Source organism: Castor canadensis, chromosome 13, assembly GCF_047511655.1.
Source record: "Castor canadensis chromosome 13, mCasCan1.hap1v2, whole genome shotgun sequence".
In the NCBI taxonomy this organism is placed as follows: domain Eukaryota; kingdom Metazoa; phylum Chordata; class Mammalia; order Rodentia; family Castoridae; genus Castor; species Castor canadensis.
Window position 1 is genome coordinate 985,631 of NC_133398.1, and position 13,540 is coordinate 999,170.

At 63.2% G+C, this 13,540-nt stretch overlaps 3 protein-coding genes across 13 annotated transcripts in view; all 3 read right to left on the minus strand.

Annotated features, from left to right (window-relative positions):
* Positions 1-127: 127 nt before the first annotated feature.
* Phpt1 (phosphohistidine phosphatase 1) lies at positions 128-1,847 on the minus strand. Of its 5 annotated transcripts, none has more exons than XM_074052799.1 (4): positions 1,418-1,847; positions 803-978; positions 473-593; positions 128-374 (listed from the first exon to the last, which is right to left on the minus strand). In XM_074052799.1, exons 1-4 carry the CDS (start codon positions 1,575-1,577, stop codon positions 340-342), a joined length of 492 nt encoding a protein of 163 aa, XP_073908900.1. In that variant the 5' UTR covers positions 1,578-1,847; the 3' UTR covers positions 128-339. The 5 variants fall into 5 exon arrangements, with proteins under 5 accessions (XP_073908900.1, XP_073908901.1, XP_073908902.1 ...); XM_074052800.1 differs by having other exon boundaries at positions 803-966; positions 1,418-1,845; XM_074052801.1 differs by having other exon boundaries at positions 803-927; positions 1,418-1,738.
* A 207-nt stretch (positions 1,848-2,054) lies between these two features.
* Ajm1 (apical junction component 1 homolog) lies at positions 2,055-9,774 on the minus strand. 5 transcript variants are annotated; one of them, XM_074052796.1, is made up of 3 exons: positions 8,497-9,774; positions 6,786-6,869; positions 2,055-6,695 (listed from the first exon to the last, which is right to left on the minus strand). In XM_074052796.1, the coding sequence occupies exon 3, from the start codon at positions 6,635-6,637 to the stop codon at positions 3,707-3,709; it is 2,931 nt and encodes a 976-aa protein (XP_073908897.1). In that variant the 5' UTR covers positions 6,638-6,695; positions 6,786-6,869; positions 8,497-9,774; the 3' UTR covers positions 2,055-3,706. The 5 variants fall into 5 exon arrangements, with proteins under 5 accessions (XP_073908897.1, XP_073908895.1, XP_073908896.1 ...); XM_074052794.1 differs by having other exon boundaries at positions 6,786-6,883; XM_074052795.1 differs by having other exon boundaries at positions 6,786-6,900.
* Positions 9,775-9,919: 145 nt separating this feature from the next.
* The window catches only part of Rabl6 (RAB, member RAS oncogene family like 6), a 28,249-nt gene continuing 24,628 nt past the window's right edge, over positions 9,920-13,540 (minus strand). For 2 of the 3 annotated variants that reach the window (XM_074052797.1, XM_074052798.1), the window contains 4 exons: positions 12,565-12,780; positions 12,201-12,474; positions 10,984-11,042; positions 9,920-10,848 (listed from right to left, as the gene is read on the minus strand). In XM_074052797.1, the coding sequence (XP_073908898.1) occupies positions 10,443-10,848; positions 10,984-11,042; positions 12,201-12,474; positions 12,565-12,780 (955 nt within the window). In that variant the 3' untranslated portion in view covers positions 9,920-10,442. Of the gene's footprint in view, positions 10,849-10,983; positions 11,043-11,732; positions 11,905-12,200; positions 12,475-12,564; positions 12,781-13,540 lie in introns of all 3 variants that reach the window. The other variant, XM_020183966.2, reaches the window with a different exon arrangement.

Genomic DNA, 13,540 nt, shown 5'->3' on the forward strand with positions numbered 1-13,540 from the left:
CATGCCAGGGGCCCCTTATCCTAAAGGGCTGAGTGTGCACCGCCAATCCCCCGGGCCTCCTGAGGCGTAGTGGAGGGGTGTCCTAAGTGGTGACCCAGGAGAGGGAAGCCAAGAAACAGTCAGGGACTGGAACTTCAATGCTTTTAATCCCTGTGGGCCAGACTGGTCTGAGGCCTCATGGGGTGGTGCATTGTCAGAAGGTACAGAAGGAAGGGATGGGACTGGCCTCTCAAGAGGCACCCCAGCAAGAGCAGAGTTCTCAATTGGCTGTTGACAGTGTCTCAGTAGCCATCGTCAGCCCAGGTGACCTCATAGTCAGGATACTTAGCTTTGATCTTCTCAGTCGAGATGGAGTGCTGGGCACGACCGTAGCCCTGGAGAGTGGACAGTCACTAGTTGGCTTGGCCCTCTGCACTGTGAGTCCACCCAGCAGCCACACCAAGAGCAGGCATGGGAAGGGGGTCAAACCTACCATTCTGACCACCCTGGGGACAGGAGGGTAACCCACAGGCTCCACAGGTGAGCCTCGAAGAACCAGGTGGTCTTTGTGTCAGGGCCCTGAGTTCAACTCTAGTACTGACTGCTCCAAGGGCCTGGGGCCAAAGAGGTGGGAGATGAGACCCACCAGGCCTCTGGAGCCAGGAGATGGTGTACCCCAAGGCAGCTGGCCTCCCACCCACCCTAATGCAACATGGGAAATGTGGGGAATTCAAGGCCTTTGAGCGAGGGTTCTGCAGCTGAGAGAGCGGCCTGAGAGGTAGAGGGGCCAGCTCTGCAGCCAGGACTGGAGCCTGGGGCTCACCATGGAGTAGCCGTAAACGTGGATCTTTCTGTCCTGGCTCTGGTGGGAGATGCGCCCGCCGCCCAGGCACTCACAGTCATAACCCTTCTTCTGCAGTTCGCCAGACACTTTATCATAGATATCAGCTGGGGTAGACAGAGTGGCCTCAGACGAGTCCTGGTCGCCTGGGAAGTCTCCTAATGAACTCCAGGGCCACATGCAGGGTTGTGAAACCTCAGATCTGAGCAGCCCATGCCCCAGGGGAGAGGAAGCCCCTCCCGGCTGGCGCAGGGATGAAGAGGAGGAGAGGGGACTACAAGGGGAGGGTCAGAGCACGGCACCCCTTTCCTGCCCAGGATCCAGCCTGGCTGGGTGCTTGGTACGAAACAACGCAAACTAGCACCTGCAGTCCAGTGGCAGCCCTCAGCCCCGCCCCCCAGCATCGGCCGGCCCCGCCCCCAGCATCGACCGGCCCCGCCCCCAGCATCGGCCGGCCCCGCCCCCAGCATCGGCCGGCCCCGCCCCCCAGCATCGGCCGGCCCCGCCCCCCAGCATCGGCCGGCCCCGCTCCGCCCAGCACAGGCCAACGACCCCGCCCCCGGCCTCAGGAAGTCCCGCCCCCGGCCGCGCCCTCACCGTGGTACTCGGCCCACTTGTAGCCGCGCACGATCTCCTTGCATTCCCCGGCCTCAGCCCCGGAGGGCGGCCTCGCGTGGACTCGAATCAGCACGTACTTGAAGACGCCCTCCGAGTCGATGTCCACATCAGGAATCTGAGCGAGGTCCACCTCAGCCATGTTCCCGGGAGCGCCGGGTCTCTGGGTCCTACCGCCCCTTACCCAACCCGATCAGGGGCTCTGTCCCGTGCGGGAGGCGGGCTCTGTGAGAGCCTCGACCAATCGCGTGGGGGGATGCTGCCCGAGGCCAATTGTACCGCCTTAGCCAGTTGTACAGCCTTAGTTGATTGTACAGAGTCTCAGCCAATTGTGCCTCTGACCTGAGGCACGGACTAGCCAATCACAGTCCAATTTCTTCAGCCTTAGGCCCAAGTCTTCTCACTTAAAGGGAACGCGGCATAGGTAATCGGTGGTGATTAAATGCAGCCGACCGCAAGGTTCTGCTCTAACGTCTGGATCAGGCACCGCTGGAAGGGAGCCGTCAGGCCGCCTGTGAAGCTGGCACTGGGGAGCAGGGGAGGGCACTGGGACGCTCGCGGCCCCTGTCCCTGTCCGAGGACCTCCCTCCGCGATCCCCCCCAAAAAGGCAACAGCGGCTACATTCAAGTTCTATTTTACTTGGTTCGAAAGCACTCGTCCTCTGGAAATGACTCCGGTCCAGGGACGTTCCTGCCGGCCTGCCTCGGGGCCGAATGCGGAGGCCCTGGGGCGGGGGGACAGGGGGCGCGGCGGCGAGTGCGGCAAGCGGGGCGCTGCGGCAGGGTCAAACTCGCGGGCCGACTCGGGCGCCCTGGCGTGTCGGCAGGGAGAGAGCAGGGGCGAAGGTGGGGCTCCCAGCTTGTTACATTTGGTACCCCCTAACTGGGCTCCCAAGGGGCCGGGGGCTCCTGGAGCGCCCTAGAGCAGCGCCTGGTCTACCCCCCCCCCCCGCCCTTCCCGGTCACACCGCCCTATATTGGGCCCCGTGCGCGGAGCCCTGTACACGCGGGTGCTGGGGGTGGGACACAGGGCCGAGGGCTGCCGGAGCGTGCGGTGGGGGAAGGGAGAGGTGCCTGTCCCGCAGCTCGGGACGCAGCCAGGGCGAGTACCCAGCTTTGTATGTAAAGGATCTAACTCTGGGGCAGTCCTGCCACTCCTGCTAGCTGGCCCTGACCAGCTAGCTTATTCCACACTTGCTCCCACCTTTCTCCGCTCAGGCCCCACGTAGAGACACTCGCTGCTCCTTGGTTCTGCCTACTGCAGGGGATAGGTGCAGCTTCCCGTGGGGGTCTCCCCGCTGGTCCACCCTCTGCACTCACTGACTGCCTCCACGCGCCATTAGGGCCTGCCGTTCATCCTCCCATGCTTTGCCCGCGCACCCGCCTAGGGCCATCTTGTTGGGTGTGGGCGGGCACTCTTTTACCCAGCCAGATTTCAACTCTGCGTCCCCAGCCACCCTTCTGCTTCCCCTGCACTGGTGCCCTCTGGGCTGGGTGGCTTGTGCCTTGGCCTGAAGACCTCTGTGTCCTGCAGGGCCCAGAACAAGGCTGCCGGAGGTGAGGGCAGGTAGCACTGTCAGTGAGCGGGCTAGGAGTCCGGCTCCACCTCCTCTGGCCCAGGCTCAGACGGTAGAAAACGCACTGCTGCTCCTGCCCAAGGCCTCGCAAGGACGCGGGTGCACAGAAGCTAACAAGGGTGATCTCCAAGGTGAAAGGCCTCTGATCGTGACACACCCCCAGACACAGGAGGCGGATTGGGGGGCGTGCTTAAAGTGACGACACTAGGCTTTGGTCAACACAGACTCCTGGACTAGGGGGATTAAGGGAACCAGGATTGGGGAATCTCCAGAGAGCCTCACGACGGGCTGGGACCTGGTTTGCGCGGTTGGGTCTGTGCAGTTAGTGACCCTCTGTGTGAAGGCAGAGCCGGCGGTCCTCAGGCCCATCCCGCCTCTCAGCGGGGAGCACCGAGGGCGAGGACCGGCCTCTGGGTGGGTGGGTGGGGGGCCCGAGGACTGACTGGGGGCCAAGGCGGGGGAGAGAAGGGAGAATCCAGAAGGTGGGAGTCGGATGGCCCAGCAGGAGGGTCGTGGGGGCGGGGAAGAGGATGAGGCCGATGGAGAGAGCACTGAGGGGCGGAACTGGGGTGTGGGCTGGGAGTTGTAGGGGGCCCCAGTAGGCTGGGCGGGGCTCAGGGGCGGTTCTGGGGGGACCCGGCCGGGCCTGAGTTGGCTAGGCAGAGCTTCAGCCTGGTCCTGGTGGCCCCGCGGCTCACATGATGTCGTCCAGCAGGTTGGCGCTAGCCACCCAGTCGAGCGCACGCGGCTCGGAAGCAGCCATGATCATGCACATGAAAGGGCGCCCAGTGCGCCGGTCGGTGGGATAGATGGTGGTGGGCGTGAAGCGCCGGTTGGCTTCGACGAACTCGCAGAGCTGCTCGTAGACACGCGGAAACTCATGGCGGAGGAAGACGCCGCGCAAGCGCAGCTCGCGCTGAATATGGATGAAGGCCACCTCGCGCGCGCGCCGGCCCGCTTCGCCCTCCTGGTCCAGGCCCGCCGTACCCGGCGGCGGCGTCAGGATCAGCGTCTCCATGTCGGGCTCGCGGCCCCGCGTAGGAGGCGGTCGCGCTGGGCTGCCGGCCGCCAGGGCCACCTTGGCGAACTTGCGCACCGTCGGCCCGGGGCTACGCGGTGCGGGCACCGGCCGGGCGGGGGTCCCGGGGGGCGCGGCGCCAGGGCCCACGGCGACTGACACGCTGAGCAGGAAGCACTCGGCCGGTTCGTAGAGCCGCCCAGCGGCTGCCAGCTCTCGCGCATAGCTGCCCAGGGGCTCCGCGTGCGTAGCCAGCTCGCGCAGCGACAGGTAGGTGGGTGACAGCAGCAGCCCCTCCAGGCCGAAGCGTAGGAAATTGTCAGCCGACCCTGGGCTCGGGAAGCCCAGGAATAGCACGCCACGGCCACGCGACAGGAAGCCCACGCGCGCGATGCGCGAGAAGGCGCGGTGCACCGGGCCGCTGTCGCGGCAGAACTGCAGCACATGGCGGCACACGCTGCCCACGCGGCCGTACACGCAGCGCGCCTTGTGTGCGTCCCAGTCCTCGCGGCGGCACAGGCGCGAGCAGTAGTAGGTGTAGCAGCTGTGGCAAGACTTGAAATAGAGGCAGGCGTTGAACATGGTCTCCGTGCGCCGGCAGCGCGCATTGGAGCAGGTCATCAGGTCGTCCTCATCGGCGCTGGGCTCCGGAGACGCGTCGGCCGCCTCCCCTGGGCCCGCGGGCTCCTCAGCGCTGCCGGCCGAGGCCGGGGGCGAGCGCGGCCGCACGGGTGCGGGAGCCCCAGGGCCCGCGGGCCGCGAGTCCAGCAGGCGGCGCAGCTGGCGGCTCAGACCCTCTGCCGTAGGCTCCGGGCCCTGGCCGGCCGGAGGTCGCGAGTCGATGACCAAGTCGGTGATGAGCTCGTCCAGCTGTTCGAGGCTGCGCTGGCGGCTGGAGGCGGGGCCCTCGGGGGCCGCGGGTGCGGGCGGCCGCGACCGGCTCCCTGGCAGTTCCCAGCCTTTGGCCGCAGGGCGCTCGGCGGCACGCAGGTCGTTGTCGGTGATGGTGATCTCGGGCGTGACGTACCAGTTGCGGCCCAGACCCTCCCCCGCACGGCCCTTCTCCGACAGAGACGTCTCGGAGAGCGACAACGCCGCGTAGCGCCTGGGCGAGGTGGACAGGTTCACTACGACGGGAGGGCGCCGGCCTTCGGGGGATGCGCCCCGTGTCTCCCGCGCCTCTCTCCCCAGTAGGTTCTCGTAGCTGCGGCCGCGGCCCAGGGGGTCCTCCCGGCGCGGCCCCGGCGCCAGGATGTTGTCCCATGATCTAGAGTAGTGGCGGCTGTCGGTGGCCAGCCGCGGAGGGCTGGTGCCGGTGCCGCCATGCCACGAGGCCAGCAACGGGCCAGGGGCGGGAGGCGCCACCTGCAGGGTACGATAAGGCCGCGGTCCCCAGTCCGCCCAGGCCGGGCTGCTGCGCGGGTATGGGTAAGTTCGAGCCATTGCGTCGCGCTCACGGTACCGCCCGAAGTCCTCTGTGTAGAAGGAGCGGGCACCGGGGTGGCCACGGGGCTCTTCGGGGACATAGCGGGGGCCAAAGGGCAGGCCATAGGCCCGAGGAGGTTCCCCGTAGTAGGAGCGGGAGGGCGGCTCCTGGATCGGGAAGGTGCGCACTTCTTCTGCATAGTAGCCGCCCCCACGCCTTGGACTGGGTCCAGAGGGCTCCTCAGAGAGGTAGGGCCTGGAGCAGTAGCCATCGAAGGGAGGGCCCGGGCTGGCTGTAAAGCCGCCCGTGTAGCCCTCGGGCTCCTCCGTGTAGAAGAATTGAGTGGGGCCTGGAGGCGTTGTGAAGGGCTGACTGCGGTGCTCCCCGTAGTCCCGGGGCCCAGGCAGGAGTCCGTCGCAATACAGCGCCCGGGGATCAGCACAGTACAAGTCACTGGGCGTGGGAGTGCGTGACAGGGCTACGTGGCGGGGCCCGGGAACCGTGAGGCCGTGGAACTGCGTGGCGGCGCGGGCCCAGGGAGCGGCGTCGGCGGGCGCGCAGGGCCGCGAGGCCCGGGCTGCGTGCTGCAGTACTGCGTCATCAGGCTTGATGTCCAGGCGGCAGCGGACATGGGGGGCGGGCCCTGTGGGTGGCTCTGGCGGTGCGCAGCGGCCTGGAGCGGCGCACAGGGGCGCGATGCGGCCCGGGCCGCCCCGTTGTGGCTGCAGTTTGATGGGGTGCAGCTCGTTGGCGAGCGCGCGCAGCGCGGGATACGAGGGCTCCCGGCGAGGCGACCCCTCTGCTCGCGCCGCACGCTGGCTCTCTCGGCCTCGGCGTGGCAGCACCGGCGGCGAGGCTGGCGCGGGCGCCAGGCCGTGGGGTGCACGTGGCGCACTCTTGGAGCGGGCGCGACGTCGGGGCTCGCCATCTCGGGGCCGGGAACGGGGCGGGGCAGACTCCGGGGGTGGCGGCTCTGGGTGGACCTCCATGGCTGCGGGCCCGTCCAGCGCCTCCAGGAAGTCGAAACTGCGGCAGTGGCGCTTGTTGAAAGGTGCGGGTGCAGCAGGCCGGGCCACGGATCGCTCACATGGTTGGCGCCTGGACGCGGGCCCCGGGGCCGCCACCTTGATGTCTTGGTACACGGTCGACACCAGCAGGTCCGGCGGGTCCGTGCGGGTCATCTTAAAAGACGTCCCCAGGCTGGTGGTTCCAATCACTTGGCCTTTAGGGACTTTTGCCCTGGGGGAGGGGACGGCGGTGCAGGTCAGGGCAGCCCCCTCTGCGGCCCAGGCTCCTTACCTCCCAATCCCGCGCCCTGGCCCGGCTTACCTGGGGCGCAGGGAGTAGAGCAGCACTGGCCGCAGGCCTTGGCCGAGGCTGTGGGCACTGGCTCCATGCCAAAGTCAGAAGTACCTGCAGGAGGAACCCTACAGGAGGAACCCCGCTGTCCAGCCAGCCGGTGGAGCAGGTGGGCCAAAGGGCTTAGTTTGCTGTGGTCCCCGCCTTCCTGCCCGGCGGTGTGACTCCTGTGCTGAAGCTCCTTAGGTCTCCCTTCCCCACATAAGTGACTGATGGACAGTCTTGGTTAGACCCCTTTTCCTGACAATGGGTAAGAGTGTGGGAATGTGGTCCTAGGACTACTGCCCTCTAGTGCTCACAGTTGGAATGATGGGCTCTTTTTGGCAGTGTTTAGATTCCCCTACTGGTGACTGCAGTCCCCTCCTAGCCCCAGTGCAGAGCGACCCTTCTGATAGTGCAAAGGCAGAGGTGAGGCCTGGGCCCTAGCCTCAGCCACTCTGTACAAAGTCACAAACACTCCTACCCTGCCTGCTGACCAGACTGAGCACAAAACCCTTCCCCCAGGCTGCAAATGCCCTTGCATTTGTGACAGTCAGCTGTGCCCAAACATGAGTCCCCTCAACTTTGGAGTGACCCTAGCCAGAAAAATGCCCCTAAAGCCTCCTTCCTTTTGCAGAAACCGCTGACCCCAACTACCTTGTGGTGGTTGAAACCCACCAAACTTGTTGGGGCAGACAAGGGTACAGAGCAACCCCACCAGCTTTGCATAACTGCACAGGAACTCTCTCCCTCCCCCCCCCCCGCCCCCTGCCGTGAGTGTGTGTGTGTGTGTGTGTACCTTTAGTATTCCTGAAGCCAGGCTCAGGTGACAGGACCATGTGGGGGACGTATGAACTACTAGCTCATGGCGCCCCTTCCTCTAAGCTGTGAACTGATGTTAGCTAGGGGGAGGCTTAGTGACGGCTGGGAAAGCCCCCCCCCCCATGCCTCCCTGCTCTGTATCCGGACAGCTCCATGGAAACGTGTGGTTCTTCAGCCCCCGAGCTGTGGGCTGGGCTGGATCCAGGCTCACATTCAGATGTGGGCCACCAATGCTTCTGCAGTCCCCAGGGCCTGGGGCTGGCTGGGGAGGGGTTCAGAAGGTGGTGACAGCCCCCCTTCTCCTACCCAGCACCCACTCTGGGGACATCTGCTTCAGGATAAGCTGGGGGAGTGCAAGGTACTGGCTGTGCCCCTCACCTAGCGGGACTACGGGTGGATGGGGCCTTTCAGGGTCAATCCCTTTTCTAGGTGTTCTTGGTGGCAGGGCTGCTTTTTGCGGTCAGGGCCACTAGGTTTGAGGACTTGTCCCCACCCCAGCCCCATGCCCACCCCAGTCGAACCCCTCTTTCATCCTAAACCCAAAGCCAGGATGGAGCCTAGGCTAGATGACAGGGTGTGAGGCTCCGCCCCAGGGAGGTGACAGCCGGCTTGGCTGGCTGCGGATGTCAGGTGCTGGACGCTGTGACACTGCTCCCTGTGGGGGTGGAGGTGGGGTCGGGCTGTTCTGGGACCCTACATCTTTCTGAGCCCACGTGGATGGTGGGGCATCCTCTCCATCTCGCAGCCCTGCCCTGTCCCGGCGCGGCCATGGCAGGGACCCGGCCTGCATTGAGTGGGGGCGGGGACTCCCCATCCTTTTGGGCAGTCCTCACCGGTGACAACCGCACTCCACGCTAGGCAGTTGGGCCCGGCCTCTTACCTGGGCGTTGCTCCGTCAGTAAAACCCAGGTGGGCTGCACAGCCCCACGCCGGCTCCGCTGTGTCCCCGGCACCGCTCAGTCCCCGGTACCGGCAGAAGCTTCGAGGCAGCAGCGCGGATCCTGGCATGAGCTCAGTGCTGCCCCCAATGGCGGCCAAGGGGGCGGCACTTAAAGGGGCCGCGCCGGGTGGGGGCTGTGCAGTGGACCCCAGGACCCGACTGGTGCGTGCTGGCTCTGATTTGGGGCTGTGCCGAGTTTAGAGTGAGAGTCTCCTCAGCATCCCCAAAACACAGGCCTCGAAGTCTGACCAGGGAACCCATATCGAGAGAGAAGCTTGCCGGTCCCACCAGCCTGCCCTACCCCCAGGACACCTGCCTGAGCAGCTAGAATCCTCGCAGGGTCCTGGAGGAGCCCCAAACCCCGACCTGGCTGTGGAGGTTGGGGTGTGTTATGAGGGGGAAGAGCACGCCTGTGGTTGGCTCCAGGCAGGAGCAGATGGGCTACCCTCCTGCCACTGGCCTTTCCCCAGGCACTTGTCCTCTTTGCCAAAATCTCGGCAGGTACCTGAGGCCAGAAGGCCCGCAGCCTTGTGTGTCCAGGCCAGCGTGGGCTATCTTTGCCCACTTTCCACTGGGAAAGGTTTGCAGGTGGCCCACTCATAAGCTGCATGGCTGTATCTTCACTCCGGCCCTACCAGCTTCCTGGCCAAGGGGCTGAACCTTCTAACAGTCTACGTTGGTGCAGAGGCAGGTCATGGATGCCCTCAGCTCTGAAGGGCAGGACCCACCTGCCCTGTGTTCTTTTGGCTGATGGAGCCGTCGATACCCCAGCGTTGCTAACTGCAATCCTGGCAACTTTATTGTGGACCCGTCCCCATAAGCTACGTACAGAATTAGTCCAGCGTGCAACTGTTCCCGCTTTTCCAGGTCACAACGTTCCAAACTGAGGAGAGGCTTTCTGGGCTTGGGAGGAGTGAGCCAGGTCTTGGCCGTCGCTGGGGGAGGCGGTGCAGCGGGGAACCCCGCCTGCAAAGTGCGGGCCCTCCCAGCAGCCCCTGGAGGGTTCTCATGGCAACGTGTTTGCGGTGGGCGGGGCGCCCAAGGCTGCTGGCTGCGGGCGGGAACGGGGATTGAAGGGAGCTACCCAGCTGCAGGCAGCTGTCCAGGAGGCAGGGAGACTGCACAAAGCAGGACACATCTGCCTTCCCAGGGCTGGGGCCCTCGACTAGTCTCAGTGCAGCTGGCTAAGCTGGTTAGAACAGGGCATGTTTACGGCCAGTACTGCCTGCCTCGCAGAGTACTGGCTTCTGGGGAAGATGACTCTTTGGTCTGATATAGGACACTTAGGTCAAAGAGGCAGCGGTCTGATCCCGTCCCATGCACCTCCAGGAGCCAGAGACAGCGAGAAGAACAGACACACACAACAGTAAAACCCGAGAGCTTTATAGTCTGGGTGGAGTGTCTGAGAAGGCGCTTCCCAGCGCCAGCCTGGCTCACCTGCGCAGGTGCTCACCATGCACAGAAGCTGGCTGTTACCGTCCCTCTCCCAGGAGAGGTGGTGCATGCTGAAACTCTCTTACAAGCCTCATTTAGTGCAGGGCCTTGGGCTACCCCGCAGCAGCGCAGCTGCACTCTCCTGCAAGTGCACACCTGTGCTCAGAGCAGGACCACACTTCGCTCTGGGTCTACGGGAATGGGGATCCACAACCCAGGCCCTGAGGCAAGGAAGCAGAGCCTTATGGGCATGCTGGGCCCTGGGAGAGCTTGGGAGGGTAAGTAGGATTGCGGCTGGGTGGTGGACGTCTGAGAAGCCAAGCAGCCCTGCCTCTGTAAACAGACACTCTTGGGTTCCTCCTCGGCCTGTCACATCCCTGAGAAACGCTGGGGACTGCTTGCAGCTCTGCCCAGAGAAGGCCAGGAGGTTGGTCCACCAAGCCAGCTGCAGTCTAGCTGTCCCCCCCTCTCCCTGCAAAACAGGTTTCTACTGGGTTGAAGTCCAGCACCTGCAGTGCCTGGTCCAGGGGCTGACCACCAAGGCCTGGCCTCTGGCCTCGTCCAGCATGGAAGTGAATGCAGAATGGACCAGGCCACACGGGGGTGAAGACAATGGCTGGGACAAAGTGGCAGGCAACTCCCCTCCCCCCAAGATGAGGCCTAGAGCTCTTCATAGTCCCCACCCCCGGGGTGGCGGTTGCCTGGAGCTCCACCCCCCAGGAAGGCCTCCAGCTCCTCAGCTGCCTTCTGCTCCTTGCTTCGAGTGGTCTTCCTCTTTCTCCTCCGCTCCTCCTTGCCCTCCTCCTTATCCTTGCTCTTCTTATGTTTGCTCTTCTTCTTTGCAGCCTTTTCTTCCTCCTGGGGTGAAGAAAGAGGGGAGCTGATGAACGGGCAGTAGAGTCACTAGGGGCCACCAGTAGGCCAGATCCCACCTTCCAGGACCCCAGACTGCCCAGGCTCCACCTGGAAGGCAGTGGAGGATGGGGCTAGTACCTCTTTGCCCTTCTTCTTTTTCTTCTTCTTCTCCTTAGAGGGTGGTTTGCCATCCTTATCTGCACAGGGAAGACAGTCTCAGTGCCTTCCTGCAGCCACCTTGCACAGGTTTGGCAGAGGCTTTTGCAGAGTCCCACCCCAGTGTGGCCTGGTCACACAGGCACCCAGGGCTCCCAAATGCTCTCATGCTGATGTGCCTCCAATCTGCCTGGGAGGAGGAAACTCCTTCCTCTCCATTTGGGGCTGAGATCCTGCTGGTTATTTCAAGGGTAAGCTGCTGGTTAGGGCAGAGCTGGCCCAAGTCTGCTTCTGGGCCCCAGCCCTAGTCTGTTGCCATAAGCAGAGTGGAGAATGAACTGGGGCCAGTATAGGAACCCTGCAGCTGGTCAGTACCAGGAGCCACCAGGAAAGCCAGTAAAGTCTATGCCGACAGCTGCAGACTGTGCCAACTCTGCCTACGTTACAGAGCTCTCATTGGGCTAGCACAGGCAGCTAGGGATCTGTGGCTCAAACTCTTGAGCCCACAGGGAACCCCAAGCAGGGTGACTGGACTTCTCCTGAGTCCAAAAGGCTAGTCTTGGTCCCGGGCAAAGTTAGGAGCCATGGCACAGGCTCCTCTGCTCTAGAGATACCCACACCCAACAGCCAGAGTGAGGAAAGAAGCTAGGCTTGCTTTTTGAAAGACGGAATAAGGACCACCCAAGCCTCGATAGGCTACAAGGAAGCTGACAAGTCCCGTGCAATCCCACCTTCATCACTGCTCTCCTTAGGTCCTGTCTCCTCCAGGCCCAGCCCGAAAAGATCAGAGTCATTCTTCAGTCTGAAGGAGGGGACTGGGGGCTTGGGGGGTGGGGGTGGCTGGGCAGGGCCTGCGTCCTCATCAGTCACATCAGAAAGGTCTTCTCTCACGGGGAACTCATCCTAGAGAAGGAGCAGTAGGGCTACCATCCTTCTTTCACCCCAATGGGAACCCTGAAGCAAGGTGGTGAGTACCCTTAAGATGATCCCAGAGACTGTGGGGACCCCAAACCTGCCCAGAGTCAGAGCAACCAGCAGGGCCTGTATGTGAACAGTGGGGCACCTCAGCCCTGTTCAGTGTCCCAATAGGACAGAAAGCCAGGACTGTGACTGCTCCCCTCAGGCCCTGCCCTAGGTGCCTCACCTTCCTAACAGGAGCTCAGCAGGGTCAGGCTTCCTGGTCAGCAGCCTGTCCTTACCACTCTCCGCTGTGTGTCTGACTCATCACTCTCAAAGTCAGGGTCATCCATGACAAAGGACAGCATCTGGGCAGCGATGGGCCCCTCAGGATCACTCTCTGATGATGATGCCTGCTCGTCCTTCCCTTCCTGGGCTCTGTAAGTGCTCTTGGAGGGGGGTTTGGTGCTGCTGAGCTCAGGCCTGGAGTGAGCAGAGAGTCCACCTGGCTGGGGGGGTGCCGCAGCTCGTGTGGGAGTTATCTTCTTTTGTGGCTGTGAGACCTTGGTGGAGGGCCTTCATGGCAAAGAGAAGGGTCAAGAGCTCTGTGGCCATCTTGGCTGCCCCTTCCCTCATCTGGTTACATCCCAGGGACTCTGCCCATACCGTTTTGTCTCTGTCTCTGAACATGGCTGGAGAGCTATGGCAGCAACTCTGGAGTGACCTGCTACCTCTTCAGCTTCCTCCTCACTTGAGAGACTGATGTTTTTACTGGGGATGGGGCCCGAGGGTAGCAGGGATTTGTCACGTGGCTGGTCTTCGAGGTCCACGTCATCTTGGAAACCTGCTACCATTGGGTTCCCTCCCAGGGTCTCCCCGTCGCTGCAAAGGAGTGGGTGGCAGTCACGAGGGGGACTATGTGCTCCGTTTCCCATCCCACTGCTATGGGGCTGCCTTGACTATGGCACTGTGTTCTGGGGAGGGGGGGAGACCTCTTTCATGGATGCTCCCAGGTCCGCTCAGCAGAGCTGGGGCTAAGAGAAGCACATGGTGGGATGGTGGCACTGTGCTGTTGGCCAATGGGTGACCAGAGGGAGAAGAGACCAGCTCAAACACCCTTGGTCTTTAACCTATTTGTGCATTTCTGGAAGGGAAGCCTTCAATGCATGAGATGTGATGACACCATAGATGCGAACAGCTACATGTCAGTAGCCACCTGAGAAGTGGTTTGCTGAGTGGGAGTGACAGGGTTTAGCTAAAGACAAGCTTTGGAGTACTTGGAAGGCAGAAGGGTGGTGACAGGCCAGCTGCTGGAGGCCAGACCCAGGCAAGGGGTGCAGCTCAGTGTCCAGCTTTGGGGCCAAGGGGTGGGAAGCAAGGTCTGGCCTCCCCTCCTCGAGGGCTTACCTCGGCCCACACGGAGACCTGCTTTCCTGTGTCTGAACCTGACCGGACCCAGGTAACCTCATCTGTGCCCACATGTGGACCTGCCCAAGGCAGGCCATCTACTGAATATCCTGCTGTCTCAGAACACCAGTTTGACATCCTTCTTTAGTCAGCTGTACCCACGGTGGGCTGACCACCCCAATTGTCCCAGGGTGGCTAGTGGTACAGTGGTCTGGGCAGGCCTTTGAGACATGCC